General features: G+C 37.6%; 1 protein-coding gene across 1 annotated transcript; it reads right to left on the bottom strand.

The window, feature by feature from the left end:
• Positions 1 to 459: 459 nt before the first annotated feature.
• Positions 460 to 13,250, bottom strand: LOC131336711 (ATP-dependent DNA helicase DDM1-like). The gene is made up of 16 exons (XM_058372649.1): positions 13,161 to 13,250; positions 12,884 to 12,969; positions 11,345 to 11,608; positions 11,172 to 11,258; positions 9,450 to 9,796; positions 9,084 to 9,273; positions 8,801 to 8,976; positions 7,161 to 7,230; positions 6,880 to 7,069; positions 5,721 to 5,816; positions 5,541 to 5,635; positions 5,346 to 5,465; positions 2,583 to 2,702; positions 2,343 to 2,441; positions 2,141 to 2,251; positions 460 to 1,053 (listed from the first exon to the last, which is right to left on the bottom strand). The coding sequence occupies exons 2-16, from the start codon at positions 12,965 to 12,967 to the stop codon at positions 814 to 816; spliced, it is 2,289 nt and encodes a 762-aa protein (XP_058228632.1). The 5' UTR covers positions 12,968 to 12,969; positions 13,161 to 13,250; the 3' UTR covers positions 460 to 813.
• Between the last annotated feature and the right edge of the window lie 2,798 nt (positions 13,251 to 16,048).

Raw genomic sequence — 16,048 nt, 5'->3', positions numbered from 1 at the left:
CAGATTTTTATGTGAGACCTACTAAGGGTTTAGTGGGCCCCACATAAGTGATCCGAGCCGTTCATTATGTTTAAAACATTTTTTCAAAGGCCCTTGCGAAAAATCAGCTCAATCTGATACCTATAAGTACTTGATCTAATTGTCTAACTTTTCATTCTCTAAAAACTTAAATGAAAAGTTAGATGATTAAATCAAGCACTTATAGGCATCGAATTGAGCTGATTTTTCGCGAAAGCCCTTGAAAAAATGTTTTAAACATAATGAATGGCTCGGATCTCTTGTGTGGGACCCGTAATGAGCCCCACATAAAAATCTGTGCACAATTTGTACACAAATTTGCTGTGCCAGTAGACTAGTTCTTTTTGAAATAAGCAATTCTTTGAAGGACAGTCTTATGATACACATCCCTTATTAGAAGGTATACAATTTAGACATACAGTATACCCTGTGTACCATAACTTTCTCGAATGATCTAAAATAGTAGTAGATTAAACCCATGAAATGACCGCCTAAATGCTGCCAAATAATAAAAGCCGAAGCTAGTGCCAAAACTAGAATTAGTGCAAACAAGCACAAAAGATAATAATCGTACCCTTAGTGCAATGTCAAATAGAAAGTAATTCAACTTTTCCTAATCACCGAGACACAGGATTTTTACATTTACAACAACAAAAACAGCTCCCTTTCTAGAAACCATACCCCATCCCAGGAATTGGTTCACAAAACCGAAAGAAAGCCTTGGATCAGAATTTCCAGATCATGAACTACCCGCATCCTACAAGGGCCCCCCTCACAAACATATTGCCGATGATATCAACTGTTAAGAGTGGAGAGCACACCACCACTTGCAGTTGGAATCACAACCTCCCAGCCAGGCCCTTTCAGCGGAAGCGAACTAGCAGCAAACTCGGGCTTCCCATCTTTATTTGATGCGCCAGCAATGAGATCATTGCGGTCTAAGATCCTCTCCAAATCTTCATCGCTCACATCTGTCTGTATCATCTTGTCTTCATCATCCTCTTCATCACGGAGCAACGCCAGCAGCTCCTCTTCCTGATGTAACACAGCAATAGATAACGGCTTTACCGATTATGGTGTGAAGTAAATAGTTAAACATCTCCAATCAAAACAAAGGATAAGTCTGGAAAACAGAAGAGGTGAATTCACGCCGTATTAGAGGGCAAGTTCACAAGGCAATCACGAGATGCATGAAAATGTTGAATCTTCAACTCGGATGAAATGAAATTAAAAATCAGTAATGAGAAGTTAAATGTTGAACTTCGCATGAAAACCTGAAACAACTAAAACAAGTCGCAAAAACACCAACATGTACTCTTGTATGCCATATGCTACGTTAACCAGATTCGGCAGTATGAGTGCCAGCTCCAGTTATGTGTGTTCTGCTTTATGCCAAAGGGTAGTAGGACAACCAAATTTTACTCTATTAAATAATTGTTTATTTTTTTCACAGAACTGAAGTAGAGGTTTTCTTGTAGAATGAAAAGTTCATGCATGGTTTAAGTGTTTTTTGTTTTTTTTGGGTCTAATGTTAGAAGAAATTGACACAATATCCAAACCCCAACCCATCCATTAAACCACAAGCTCATCAACATCCCTCACTGCACCCAAGTGCAGCTGCACAACAGCAAGGCCACCTGCCCGGGTTAGTAAGCTTGACAACAAATGTTCTTTGGGTCCACAGCCAACTAGGCATCAAACATGTATCTCATACCCTTTGCCAAATTCGACTACTATGAGGATGTAACGCTGTACTCATCATGGAACTTCAATACTATGAAAATACGAGGGCTCTTGGAATCGTCCATAATCAAATAAGAAAGCATCACTAGGACTTGGACTGACTATCTAACCAAATTACAATCTGGAAGAGACTCCAAATATAGTAGGATGTAGCTGGTATACTATGTAGCACCAACAGGGGCACGCGACACGACATGGACATGACACCGACACTCTTACACCTAAATTTTAAAAAATTGGACATGACACAGTATCTTTGGAATTGCCCATTGGACCTGTGTCAGTCTCCAACAAGCACATGACACCGGAACATGTCCCCGAAGTATCCCTGCTACGTAGCTGGTATACAAAAAATCTAATTACATCAAGTATCACAAACCTCCATGCCATCTATACCACCAGCCTTGGCTCCTTCTTGCTGAAATTGCCCTTTCCCAATCACCACATGCTCGAGCTTCAATTTACTGAAAGCTCTTTTCAAAATCCTACCCTGATAACGAACAATTCTTCAGTTTCATCACAATAATATACACTTCAAGCAAAATATATACAACAATAAACAGTAGGCATCTATAAAATACCTCAACTGATAGAGCTGTTGCCAGCCTGTAAACGTGAACAGGCTTTGTCTGACCTATTCTATGACATCGATCCATAGCTTGTAGATCCATTTGAGGATTCTGGGATGCAAAAGCAACACATTCTTCAACAATCACAAAATGTCAAATGCCTCCAAAGTGGAACAAACAAAAGCAAAGTAAGATGCGGCACAAAACTACAAAACAAAAACAAAGAATGATAATTTAATAAAAAGAATTTACCCAGTCACTGTCATATAGAATGCAGGTATCAGCTGCAGTAAGATTGATACCCAGCCCACCAGCCCTAGTGCTAAGAAGAAATATTCTGTAACTACTGTTCACATCATTGAACTCCTGGATCTGTATGTTTAATTCAACATTAGCAGTAAACCAAAAAATATTAACAGTGAAAAGTAGCAGGTTTTGCAGTTGAGAAGAACAAAGGATTGACAGCAAATAAGATAGGAAGAAATACACCCCACCCACCATTATAACTTTATCAACTAGAAACCATAATTGCAATAACTATTCAACCCTACAAAACACAAACTTGCATAGGCATCATGTGTCATGCGGAAACATGTGACAGGCTCCAGAGACATGCTATAGACAAGAAACTAAGAAGCACGGACACGTCTACCGGCCTCACGTATCCGTGTCTGACACGTGTGGGTCACAGACACGACACGACACTCTCCGGACACGTATTGAACATGCCTAAATACTTTTCCAATGTTTTTATTATATTTATTTTACTTAGACACATTGTGGATACTCTAGGACATGTTGGCAACACTCTTGGAACATGCTAAGGGCTCGTTAATGTCTCCGACGTTCATATGAAATTATAACATACCTCTATAATACAAGTACATCACATTTGATGTATCCCCGATGTGTCTGTCCTAATTTTCGGAGAAATGACGTGTCCACGTGTCAATGTTGTGTCCGTATCCTATATCCGTGTCCATGTGGAGTACTCGCGGGTGGCGAGACGCAATCGTTGGGGACATTAAAATGCCAAAATGATATTTTAGGAAGTTCAAAATGCAATTTTTAGTAATTGGATGAAGGCTAAAATTACCTTAGATGCTTAGTTCTTGAATATAGTATTGGTTGTCCTATGAAATTTTTAAATATGCCTAGTACCAACTTTATACTTATAAAGTACATATTAACATTTATCTCCTTTAACATATCCCAAGCGAATCCCTGTCGTGCACTATGATACACGGACACAGGTACGAGAATTGGGTGCGGGTTCAAAATAGAAAATAGAGGATTCGGGGATATGTATCCGAATTTGGATATGGGTGCGGGGATCCGCTGAATATTTATATATATATATATATAGAGAGAGAGAGAGAGAGAGAGAGAGAGAGAGAGAGAGAGAGAATTTTTTATATTATTTATTGAAATATATGAAATTATTTTCCATAATATAATCATTTAATTTGAAATTTTATTCATTCCAACAAATACAAAAAAGATGTACTAAACAATAAAGGGTAAACACATGTTTTTGTGGTCCATTAATAAATGAGATGTCTTATGGGCCATGGCCAAAAATGTGAGAAATACATCGGAAAATGACAGCCAATGACGTGTTTTGATAATTAATACCCGCCAAGGACATTTTCAGCATTAACAAATGTTCTCAACATGTCATTGGCGGGTATTAATTATCAAAACACGTCCTGGGCCATCATTTTCCCGAAATACAAGTCAGTTGGGCCGTCTCTCTCTCTCTCTCTCTCTCTCTCTCTCTCTCTCTCTCTCTCTCTCTCTCTCTCTCTCTCTCTCTCTCTCTCTCTCTCTCTCTCTCTCTCTCTTTTCCCGAAATACAAGTCAGTTGGGCCGTCTCTCTCTCTCTCTCTCTCTCTCTCTCTCTCTCTCTCTCTCTCTCTCTCTCTCTCAACGGTGATGATCTGCTCCGACCATAAGCCAGATCTACTCCATCCTTCTTCAACGATGACTCTTCTTCTCTCTCTCTCTCTCTCTCTCTCTCTCTCTCAACAGTGACGATTTGCTCTTCCTTCGACGATGATGATCTGCTCCGACGATCTTCTCCTCCGACCATAAGCCAGATCTATTCCATCCTTCTTCGAAAATGACTCTTCTTGTTCCAACTGTTCCAACGTGTCCGATTATTTTTCAACGAATCCCATGCGGATCCCGCACCCACACTCGTGTCGTGTCAACACAGGTACTTAACCCAAAAACGAGGATCCGTGTATCATAGGTTGTGCCGTGTCACACCTACTATTCATGCGTCTAGGATTGTATGGTTAACAGCATACCATCTGAGAACAAACAAGCAACACCAAAATATAATAATTATTCTCTGGATGAGTCTAGCACTTAGCATACTACTAATCATTCATCCCTCCAATGTATAGAGTAACACCAATTTGATTTAGCCAGACACCATCTAAACTCATGAGCAAGCACATCTCTTTCCAAATAATAGGAAAACTGAAGATGAAGGGGCCTAAGTCTGAACTCTGAACAAATAAGAGGATATAAGAAAGAGGACTTTTGCAGGAGATAAAATTCAGGGATACATAGGTAAAGAAAAAAAAAAAGACTTCTGCTTAGATAAAGTACAAAAGATGGGGGCAAATCAGAAGAAAATATTACCAGGTCCAAGCCCATCAACTAGAAAGAGTAATGCAAAAAATGAGATGAATTTACATCATGCAAAACCAAGAACAACATAAGTTAAAGATAAATACACACTTAAATTGGCTAATATGTCATGATTCCAATTTCCAAGTAGAAAAGGTATCATTAGAAGTCAAGATAGTTTGCAGCTTCCCCACACAATTAGCTTAGTGCTACTACAATCAACCTCAAGTGTATAGACCAGTCTGCACATGCCAGTCAAAAACATATAACTATCTTGAAAGAGCCACAGTTTTGCACAGACAAACTCAATACCATAGCAGCAACTGTACAAAGCTGACTATGAGAAGTCATTCAATTTTACAGTGAAGCACTTACCTGTCTTCTCCTTTCATCCAGTTTCACACTGCCATCAATCCTACAAACTTCAAATCCCTTTTCACTAAAATAATAGTCCATTATATCTAAAACCTTGGTCCACTGAGAGAAGATCAGCACCTGTTTGCCAAAACAAACATAAGAGAAACATCCAACCTGTGAGAAAATGACTGACTACTTTACTTGACAACATACTTTGTGCTTGCGAGCTAATAGCTTGGCTAGTAATCTGTCCAGCAACTGAAATTTTCCACACTGATTAACTATCTGCTCTACAGGTGGATAGAAGTCTGTCATGAAAGCCACGCACAAAAATTTCTCAAAATTGTGGAACTCCAGCTTGCTAAGATGTAAAAGAAGCTAGAAGAGACATACATGAGCCATCAAACGCTGACTCCAAAAGATCAGGGTGGTAGCAGTTCTTCCTAAGCTGAAGCATCACGTTGGTAAGCTTCCCTTTCATACCACGTCCTGCCATTTGAAACTGAAACTTAGCAGAGGAATTTGTAAGACATGCTTCCGGAATGAGATCAGAGTCATCAAACAATGATTAGATAGAACCATGTAGTTACCAATGCGGAATATATCCTGAATGAATGAGTATTTGAACCGAATCTATAACCTATGTATAAGACGAGTGATCACCGAATACCAAATCAAGGCTGGAACCATGAAGATTATTTATAGTGTGAACTGTGAAATTTGAATTGATGGCAACATGATACCATCTCAAACTAAGTCACCAAGTTAAACTTATCTCAGCTAAATCTGGTCACAAACTTAAAACACGAATTTCGCTCCAGCACCAGAAGCATTCAAAGTGAAATCTGAAGCAAATCATACGCCATTTAATGTTAGACAAAGCCTGCTAGATTTAGAACATGGGGTATTATACTAGGATCTGTGAAGCTGTGAAGCACGGGTACTTCTAAACCCCGCCATACTCGTACCTGTAATGTACCGGTACCAGGTACTGTGGCCTGGTGCATTTAAATGCATTCTGGGTACACAGAACACATACCAATATTTTTTCCTACGATTTTTGCCAAACCTCAGAAGAACCCCAATATATATCAAGCCGTACCCAATACAAAAATGGAGCTAAGTTTATAAGACTTAATGTTTCTATGCTTGTAATTATTGTAGAATAAGATTTCTGTCCATAGGTTCTCTAGTATAATAGTATCAAATTTTGATTTGCACCTTAAGGTTGGTGTTAAACAGTTATTTGCTGTTGGATTCTTAATCGCCGAAGTCTTTTATCTATTTCATTTATTTGACATGTAATATTATAAATGCGCATTTGTTATAGCCGTACGCATACCCACATTTTGTAAGGTTCTGTTGTTCTACTGTACCCGTACATGTGCTTCTTAGTTAAGTATGAACAATCACAGTATCACACAACTCTGAGTTAAAAAAGAATCATACAACTACCAAATTGACAGGCAGAATTTTTTTCCTCCAGACTAAATTTGTATGATCTCAGAAACCCTCCTTGGTATCTTAGCCAAAGCAGCCCTTACTCTCTTACCTGTATCCACCTTCTCCCGCAAATAAGTTTCAAGTGTCTTATTTATTAGATGGTCCTTGAAGTTCTTTTGATGCTCAGTCATGGTAGCATATAAGATAATCTCTTTTTTTCGAGGAAGCTTCTGCTCAACATCTGATTTCATTCTTCGAAGGAGAAAGGGACGCAAGATCGCATGGAGTTTTGCTACTACCTGCCAGTATAAAAAACATCAAGAATATCCACGGAGCCCTTAAAATGTTGGAAGCAAGGTAAAACATCCAAAACCAGAAATGAGTACAAACTTGAGCCTTTCTGTTCTCTTCAATCTCCTCCTTCGTGGCTTCATTGCTGCACTTCCCCGAAAGATTAAACCTAAATATATAACCGAAATGTTAATGTGTAGCAAGGGCAAGGGAAGTAAACCAAATGGTCACTGGACCTTAATTTTCCTCATACATAACTCCATAAAAATTCACATAGATAAAAACTCCTAATCAAGGCCAACTGTGGTGCAAAAACATGATTTGCACGGGAAAGGCAAAAGAAGACTGAAATCAGTGCAAATAAGTATCTCCCACAACGAATATACAAATCCTGATCTCTATTATAAATGAACCAACTTCAACTGTATTCCATGTGGAAAAATGTAACGACCTGCACCAACTGACTTGTTAACCCTTAGCCTAACCACGTGGCTCAAAAGATTAACCTCGGATTATTAGTAGTTGGAGGGATCGGACTTACTATATAAACCACTTGATGGTTTTATACTTTCCCTATGTGGGACTAAAGGTGAATTCTCACAATCTCCCCATCTTATGATGCAACATCCTCGTTGCATTGGCCCAGGAACCTTCCCCTAGCGGCCATGGTACGGCACTTAGCTCTGTACAGCACATCAGGCTCGTACCAAATTCTAAAGGTGGCCCCCACCATGTAGACCAAGGTTGTACTCTGAAACCAACTGTAACGACCCACACCAGCTGACTTGATAACTCTTAGCCTAACCACGTGGCTCGAAAGATTAACCTCGGGTTATTAGTAGCTGGAGGGATCGGACTTACTATATAAACCACTTGATGGTTATATACTTTCCCGATGTGGGACTAAAGGTGAGTTCTCACAGAAAATATTGCTGAACCATAGGTCAAATCATTCAGGAATGGATGTCATTGAGGAATGGATCAGCCTCGGCTGCCTCGCACACCACATACTCAGAATATACAATGTCTACTTGTATTATTTCAGTTACCATATAACAAAGTTGTTCATTTTACCATTTCTTCCAGGTAAGAGGATATAAAAGTTCCCAATAAGTGCTTAATGAAATCTTCTAGGCCATGTTTGTTTTAGGATTTGGATTTTGGGTAATGAGTAGAGAGAGATAGAAAGAAAAATGAGAGTAATAATTGAGAGAATTTATTGGGGACCGTGCGCAGAGAGAGTCCAAAATCCCAAAACGAATGGGGTCCTAGTGCTTCACAAACACAGCTCTCAATCCTGATAACATAAGAGCCCAACTAAGACAGCATGGATAACTAACTAGAGCAGAGGGCCTACAGAAGTGAGGTAACTAACTATTTTGACATGTCCTCTTTACAATATGCAGACAATAGCTAATCCTATAATTGGCAGTCTTGGTTATCTGCAATTATTTACAGAACTTGACTCCTGTCGAGGAAGACTGCCTCAGATGACCTGTTCTGAAATAACATGAATAACCATTCCTTCAAGATTTAAATGCTTATTAGTGCATATAAACATGTAGCAATCTCGGCAGAGTGTGGAGGCTATAAGTATTGGTCAGAGCATTTTCTTATGAAGAAACATACAAATTCATTTAATTAACTGAGAGAGCTCAAGGAGTATAATAAATCACAGTCATTCACATACTTCAACTACAAAGAAAAAGGAAAGCAAAAATAGCCAATATCATACTAACCATGATTCAAATTCTTCAAGGGATGAGAATATATCGGGCAAAATGAAGTTCAACAATGACCAAAGTTCTGCCAAATTGTTATGCAGAGGAGTTCCAGTCAATAGAAGCTTATTTTCAACGGGTAAAAGCTTCAATTCCTTGAATAATTTGCATTTTGAGTTTTTCAGCCTGTGCCCCTTCAGTATGAAAGATAGATGGTTCAGATATCAGAGCAGAAGTGTCTATTAAAAAATGCAAGCCTGAGCATATGCTTACAACAGAGAGAGAGTCTTTCACTGATTACCTCATCTACCACAATATATTTCCAGTTATAGTGCCTCAAGTGTTTCCGGGCATCAGAAAGTGCAACCTCGTATGAAGTAACTACGATGGGGAATTTGGGAGTTGTTGTTCTCGGCATGAACTTCCTCCTTATCTCACCCCTTTCTTTCTTACTGCCATGGTAGATAATTGAATTCACTGATGGCGTAAACCTTTCAACAAAAAGGAAAAAGAGAAGTCCAACAGAGTTTCAGTATTTCATAAACCACAAGAATAAAACAAATCCATGATTTAAGATAATTCACCAAAGAAAAAGATTCAGAAAGGAAAACCATATATCCAATCGCTAGGGCCCCATTCTACGATAAGGAATCCCAAGGAAAGTTACCTTGATATCTCGTTAACCCAATTTGAGAGCGTAGACAGTGGAGCAATAACCAGATACGGCCCATCCATTCCCTTCCCTTTCAAGTGTGCAAGGAAGCCAATAGTTTGAATTGTCTTCCCAAGCCCCATTTGATCAGCAAGGATGCCATTCAGTCCATTTTGCCAAAGGGAGATCAGCCACTTCACACCTTTAAGCTGATAGGACTTTAACTTACCACCTGTCAATAAGGGTACCAGTTCGGCTTGCTCCTTCTCAGTTTTCTCCTCCTCAGTAAGGTTAATATCTTCAGGATCAGTGCCTTCTTTAGATCTTGTAAGCATGGCAGCAACAGCTCTCTTGGCCTTTCTCTGAGATGGATAAAAAGTTCCCATGTTTCATGTAGTTTGCAGGCCAGGAAATAAATTGACAGGGAACAATTACACCTAAGAGACCAAAAAGTTATGATACCAAACGTAAAACTCGAACAGGACCCAGAACAAACCAAATGATCATACTATTATTAGATCACATGCTGCGGATAAATGGGTATTCATCCGGAGGATTCATCACTAAAACATAACACTATCTAATAAAGCACAACAGAGGTATTGTGTGAGATGCCAGACCACAAAATTAAGCAAAAAAGTATAGCACAAACTCTGTACATGAATTAATGTAGCTAGGCTGCCTGTTATCAAGTGACACTTGATACACCAAAGGTTTCATTCAAGCAAGAAAATCCAGTGTCCCAACTAGCTCACCAAATGGAAGTATATGGGGATCGTCATCACGAGACACGGAGATGGTAATTTGGTGAACCCAAGATGTCAAAGTTACCAGGCTCCAGCAAGACAGCAAATACAAATTGACAAGTACAAATGGAATTGAGATAAGCAAGAACAAATTAACCTTGACATCTGAATATCTTATATCAGAAGCATCTAGCATTACTTCCAGCTGAATGTAAAAACTCTTAGCAGTACCGTAACTGTTTTACTCAAACAATCCATAGATCAAAGTTTTTGCATTTTATGAAAATAATCCAAGTACTAATCAAAACTATTCCACTCATATAGCAAGGTGTAGCTTCAGTACAAATATGAAGATTTAAAATCAACTTAATTTTCTTGATAGGGATCACAAAAATTGCATCAATGGAATGTTATTCTCCATCAAACTCAGAAGCTTCAGCTTCCTTGTTCTTAATTAACAATACTGACACATAGCAGTATGAATTATGTTCCGCACAAAAACCTATATTATATATACATGGTAGAGGAAGAGTGCATGGGCCATGGCATGAGATTGCGTAAAACTTTGTGTTCAGGAACTCCAAAGACCCAAATAATTGCCCTGTCTGGTGCATGTACAAATTCCACTTTTTTTGTTATTCTCCATCAAACTCAGAAGCTTCAGCTTCCTTGCTCTTAATTAACAATACTGACACATAGCAGTATGAATTATGTTCCACACAAAAACCTATATTATATAAACATGGTAGAGGAAGAGTGCATGGGCCATGGCATGAGATTGCGTAAAACTTTGTGTTCAGGAACTCCAAAGACCCAAATAATTGCCGTCTGGTGCATGTACAAATTCCCACAAAGTATTTATGTGTAGACACTAGGAAGAACATGGAGCTCAAAGATGGAGCATGATGGCATTGAAGGGTCCAGGTAATATAGACTGCAAAACTCCCATATCAAAATCAGATGAAATTAGACAACAGAAAGAAAGACATACATTGTTGTAGTTTGTTGCCGCTTTTCTTTTTGAACCACGACCTCCCTTTTTCCCTTTAACAGTGTCATCATCTTCCTCCACACCATTCTAAGAATATCATTCATGAGAATTAATGAGTTAAAAGAGAAAACAATAACATAAAAATTTCATCTAGAAAGGGCATAAGTGGATACAACTGTAATGGCATCCATTTTCTCTAGCAGAAATTTCGAGTAAAGCTGGGTTTGTGTTAGAAGTTCATCCAGTTTTGTGAACTGGGTATCATTCAAGCGTAGTGCATCTGTGGGATGATTTTCTCCTTCTTCTTTCACCCGGGATTCCTGCAACTTCACCTCCTCCTCGGCCATAGCTCTTGATACAAGAGAAGAATCTCCATTTTTTGCGTCAAGAAGTATTTCCTCCTCCAATTTGACTCCAATTTCCTCCTTGGATACATCCTTCAGGTTTAAGTGTAGAGCAATATATATGAGATTACTACACAATGAGAGAATTGAACACTGATAAACCACAAAAAGCATAAATTATGAACTAACAGTATCCTAATTATTTGACGCATAAGACAAAGCATGTTAAAGATTCCAGAGGATCAACAGTTGTCCAAATCCAAGACAAAATTACTTCAACAACAGAAAATGCAGCGAAAAATGGAGAACTACAAACTACGAATAAAAAGTACTAACAGTAACTACTTTACAATGATAATAGCTCAACAACTGATCCACCAGTGCACGATAAAAGCAACAACAGAAGCAGCTGAATAACCAGCATCCACATTGGATAAGTAACCCTTTTACAGTTTCCCAAGAAAAGTACAGGGGAAAAAAATTTATTCTCTCTTTTTTTGCTAAATGCAGTCCATTTTTTGTCCTTTAGTGAAACCTTCATGTTTACTTTTTTTCACTAAAAGACAAGTGGAGTGCATTTGCCAAAAAAGGGAGTGTAAAAATCATTTACCCAAAAAGTGAAAATCATTTCCCAAAACGAAATGTCAATGAAAAATCTCTTTAGTTTAGGCTATGTTTGAAATGTCCAAAAAGACAAGTTTTTCAAAACGCATTTGTATATTTTTTACTAGTGGTCTTCTTCTGAATATATTGAATTTTTTTGTCTATACCAAACATTTTTGGAAAATGATATTGGCACTCTATTTCTATTTTTTTATGATGACACTTCAAAACTTGTATTTTAGTTTAAAAATTAAACATAGGAAGGCATAATAAAAGACAAATTTTGGAGTGACATCGTAAAAAAATGGAGTGTCAAAATTATTTTCCTAACATTTTTTAAATAGATCCACATATTTGCACATTTCTCAGTTCAATCTTCAAGACAAACCAGAAATAAGAGAGTTTAACTGAAAACTGAAACGAATACACTTCACCGGACAAGAAACTGACTTTTTTAGACACTCGAAACACAGCCTTAACACAACACTTTTCCATTCAGACGAATATCACACACAACACAAAGCATTTCCAAAGTTTTCTTATTTTCTTCACCATAACAGAACAATACACACAGAGTATCTATATCAGAAAGTAGAAACTCTCATGGACCCAAATAAAACCCCAAAAAATCAAACACGGTGAAGATAAGGACAGGACAGAGTGGGGCCGGGTGTACAGATCCGGTTACGTAACACAAACAGACGATAGAATAGGACAATAGGAAGCGTAAACAATGAGGGAAAAAAGAGAAACAGCAAATAGAACCTCGTCCTCAAGCACAGAGGTTGGAGACTCCACAGGGGCTTCGTTCTTCATCTCGTTCTCAAGCGCCATGTCTCCAGGTTCCATATCTTCAAACGACAACAACAAAGAGATACACTATTAAAGTCAAATACCACGAGAAATTGGTCCAGATTAGGGTTTTTCAGTCACTGAAAAATGGGGAGATTTTTCGATTGTTTTGAAGTTCGGGTTAGAGATGGACTGCATGCATAAAAGGTTAGGAGTACTTGATGACGAGAATGGTAGAAGCAGGACGGACCTAATTTGAAATCTTTTGGAGAGAGAGAGAGCTGCAGAGAAAGTACTGGACTGTAGTAATGCAAGAGGTGTAGAGAAGAGAAGAGGAGAGAAGGCAGCTAGATACTATTGGGAGTAGCCCCTTTTGAGTTAAAGTGCGCTTTTTAGGTTTTTTTTTTTTCCTTAGTGGTCCGCCTGTCCGAATTCTGGGCGGGAATTGGAAATCAGAGTTGTTTTCTGTTGCCCTGAAAGATCAACTAAATTACCACGGTACCACTGGAGTGGAGAAACAAGATGCAGCATCCCACGGCCTACCCTTGTCCGAGTGCGACGGAGGTTCGTAGCTCAATGGTGCAAAAATGGCTACCAACAGTATATATTTTTTCTGCGTTCTTAGGCCATCTACAGTGGCATAATTAAAAATGGATAATCAAAAGTTGACACATCAGCTTTTGATTATCTATTTAAGAGGTTGCTAAGCTTAACAATGTTGAGGTTCGCAATGGTCACTTCTAGTCCATAACTAAAATAAGGGATACACTACAATTACACACTCTCTCTCCTTGTGTTTTCCACTATTGATCACTTCCCTCCATTACACTTTTTTTTTGGCAAAAATATATCGATTTTCTCCTTTAATTTTGGGAAAAAAATTGGTGACTTCCTTCCCTAATATCATGAATTTGGGAAAAAAATCATGTACTCAAAAAAAAAAACAGATGTGTTCTTGAATTTGTAAAAAATGTAAGGTTCTTTATTGTACAAGGAGAGGAACGAAAAAAGAATAAAATAAAAATGAAAAAAAAAGTGAAATACCTTAATGTGACGACAAATGTTTTCCACCATTGATCATTTCTCTCCATTACGGTTTTTTTTTGACAAAAATATATCGATTTTCTCTCTTAATTTCGAAGAAAAAATTGGTGACTTTCTTCCCTCATATTATGAATTTGGAAAAAAAATCATGTACTCAAAAAAAAAAAAACAGATGTGTTCTTGAATTTGTAAAAGAATGCAAGGTCCTTTATGTACTCAACCACAAGGAGAGGAACGAAAAAGAATAAAATAAAAACGGAAAAAAAAGTGAAATTCCTTAATTCGGTGATAATGAGTTGAATTGTAAATGATTGAAAAATATGAGCTTCACTTTTGGAAGGAAAGAAAAAGAAAGAGTTTGTGGCTGAAGAAAATGAAATATAGAGCAGGCGAAGAAAATACCATTTGAAACACGCGTGTACATAAATTTTAGAATCAGTTAACTTATGTAATGTGAGATCCACAAATTTTGATTATTGAAAAAAATTGCTAGTTTTGGTTATCCAAAGCCCAAAATTTGATTATTTCTAAAAATGTTGTTAAGTTTGATTATACTATTGTGAGCTATCTTTTACCCCAATATTGTTAACTTTAAAAATAATTTGCTTTTGATTATGCCACTGTGGAAGGCCTTAGAGCATCTCCAGCCTTGACCCATTTTAAGACTCAAATTTAAAAATGGGGCAAAAACCACAAAAATCTCTCTCCAATCTTTGACCCAAATCCTTTCCCATTTTGGGTTTTAGCCATTTTTTTTCCCAAATCTGAGACAACTTTTGCCTTGATCCATTTTTCCAACGGCTAGTTAGAGAGAGAGAGAAATAGGGAGACGTGTAAAATTTGGGTTTGATGGTTGGAGATGTGTTTACCCAAAATGGATTTTTACCCAAAATTTGACTCAAATTTGAGAAAAAATATGAGTGAAAGCTGGAGATGCTCTTATGGACTTAAATTAATTTTGAGAATTTTGTCTTTATTTAAATTTTTTTCGCATTTATTAATTTTGTGCTAAATTTTAGTAGATTAATGATTCGTCTCGACGAAAGGAATCAAAAAAAGTAAATTTTTTTACTTTTACCCAAGTATTTTGATAAATAACCACTTTTTATCGCAAAAAATGACAATTTTCAGAATTAAGTTTAAGTTAAGTTCATAAGAACGCAATTAGTACTTTACCTATTCAAATCTCTCTCAACCACACACCAATCCTCTCTATTATTCTCTCTATCCTTATAAAATATTGTTTTAATTGACACTCACACACACCAATCGGACACCCCTACTCATCCACTATAATTGGGTCTCAGATCAACGGCCCAAGTCCTTCCGGACTAAAAACCACCTCTTCAATCCACCTTTTATTTCCAATAAATTCCCAATCTATTTGTTCCTGGTTTTCAACCGATCAAACCAAACCCAGCGAGGAAGAGTTGGATGAAGCTCTCTTGAAGCTTTGAGACATCGTAATTTCCTCCAAAATTGTAACGTCCCAAAAATTCGGAGACATTAATAAACATTTCAAAGATTATTTTCACAAAAAGATTTCATAGAACTACGTTACCATTTCAAAAGCATATGTTATTCATTATATTACAACCGTTTCGAATAAATCGAAATATTACAATTTCCAAATAAACTTAGAAGCTTCCAAAATAAAGTAGACTTAAATTAATCAGAGCGACTATGTGCACGGAAACCAAGGTTTTCAGCTTCTTCCTCAAAAGGATTGAACTTGATTGAATCGTACGACACTTCTGTTCCTTCTTCGGTACCTGACGTTCGAGTTATTAGAGCAACATAGTACCTTGAGCGATGACGCTTAGTAGCCAAAACCCACCCGAACCCATAATTTACAAACAATAGGATAATATAATTGAAATGCATTGACATAACATAAAAAGAGAACAATTAATCATTTTATTACTATTCTTCAACCTATGTGAAATCTAGGATCTTATCTACAGATCCGTTCCTATCCTTAACCTCTAGCGTAAGGCACTGGTGTGGTTCGACTCCCCTTTTTCAGATTCGGATGAAAGATACCTAAGTTATGTACTCGGATAATCCATCCGCAACCATAAGTTCGAATAAAAC

The sequence above is a fragment of the Rhododendron vialii genome, chromosome 8a, assembly GCF_030253575.1.
Source record: "Rhododendron vialii isolate Sample 1 chromosome 8a, ASM3025357v1".
Taxonomy (NCBI): domain Eukaryota; kingdom Viridiplantae; phylum Streptophyta; class Magnoliopsida; order Ericales; family Ericaceae; genus Rhododendron; species Rhododendron vialii.
The sequence above is the reverse complement of the archived record's forward strand: the minus strand, read 5'-3'. Positions and strand labels throughout refer to the sequence as shown.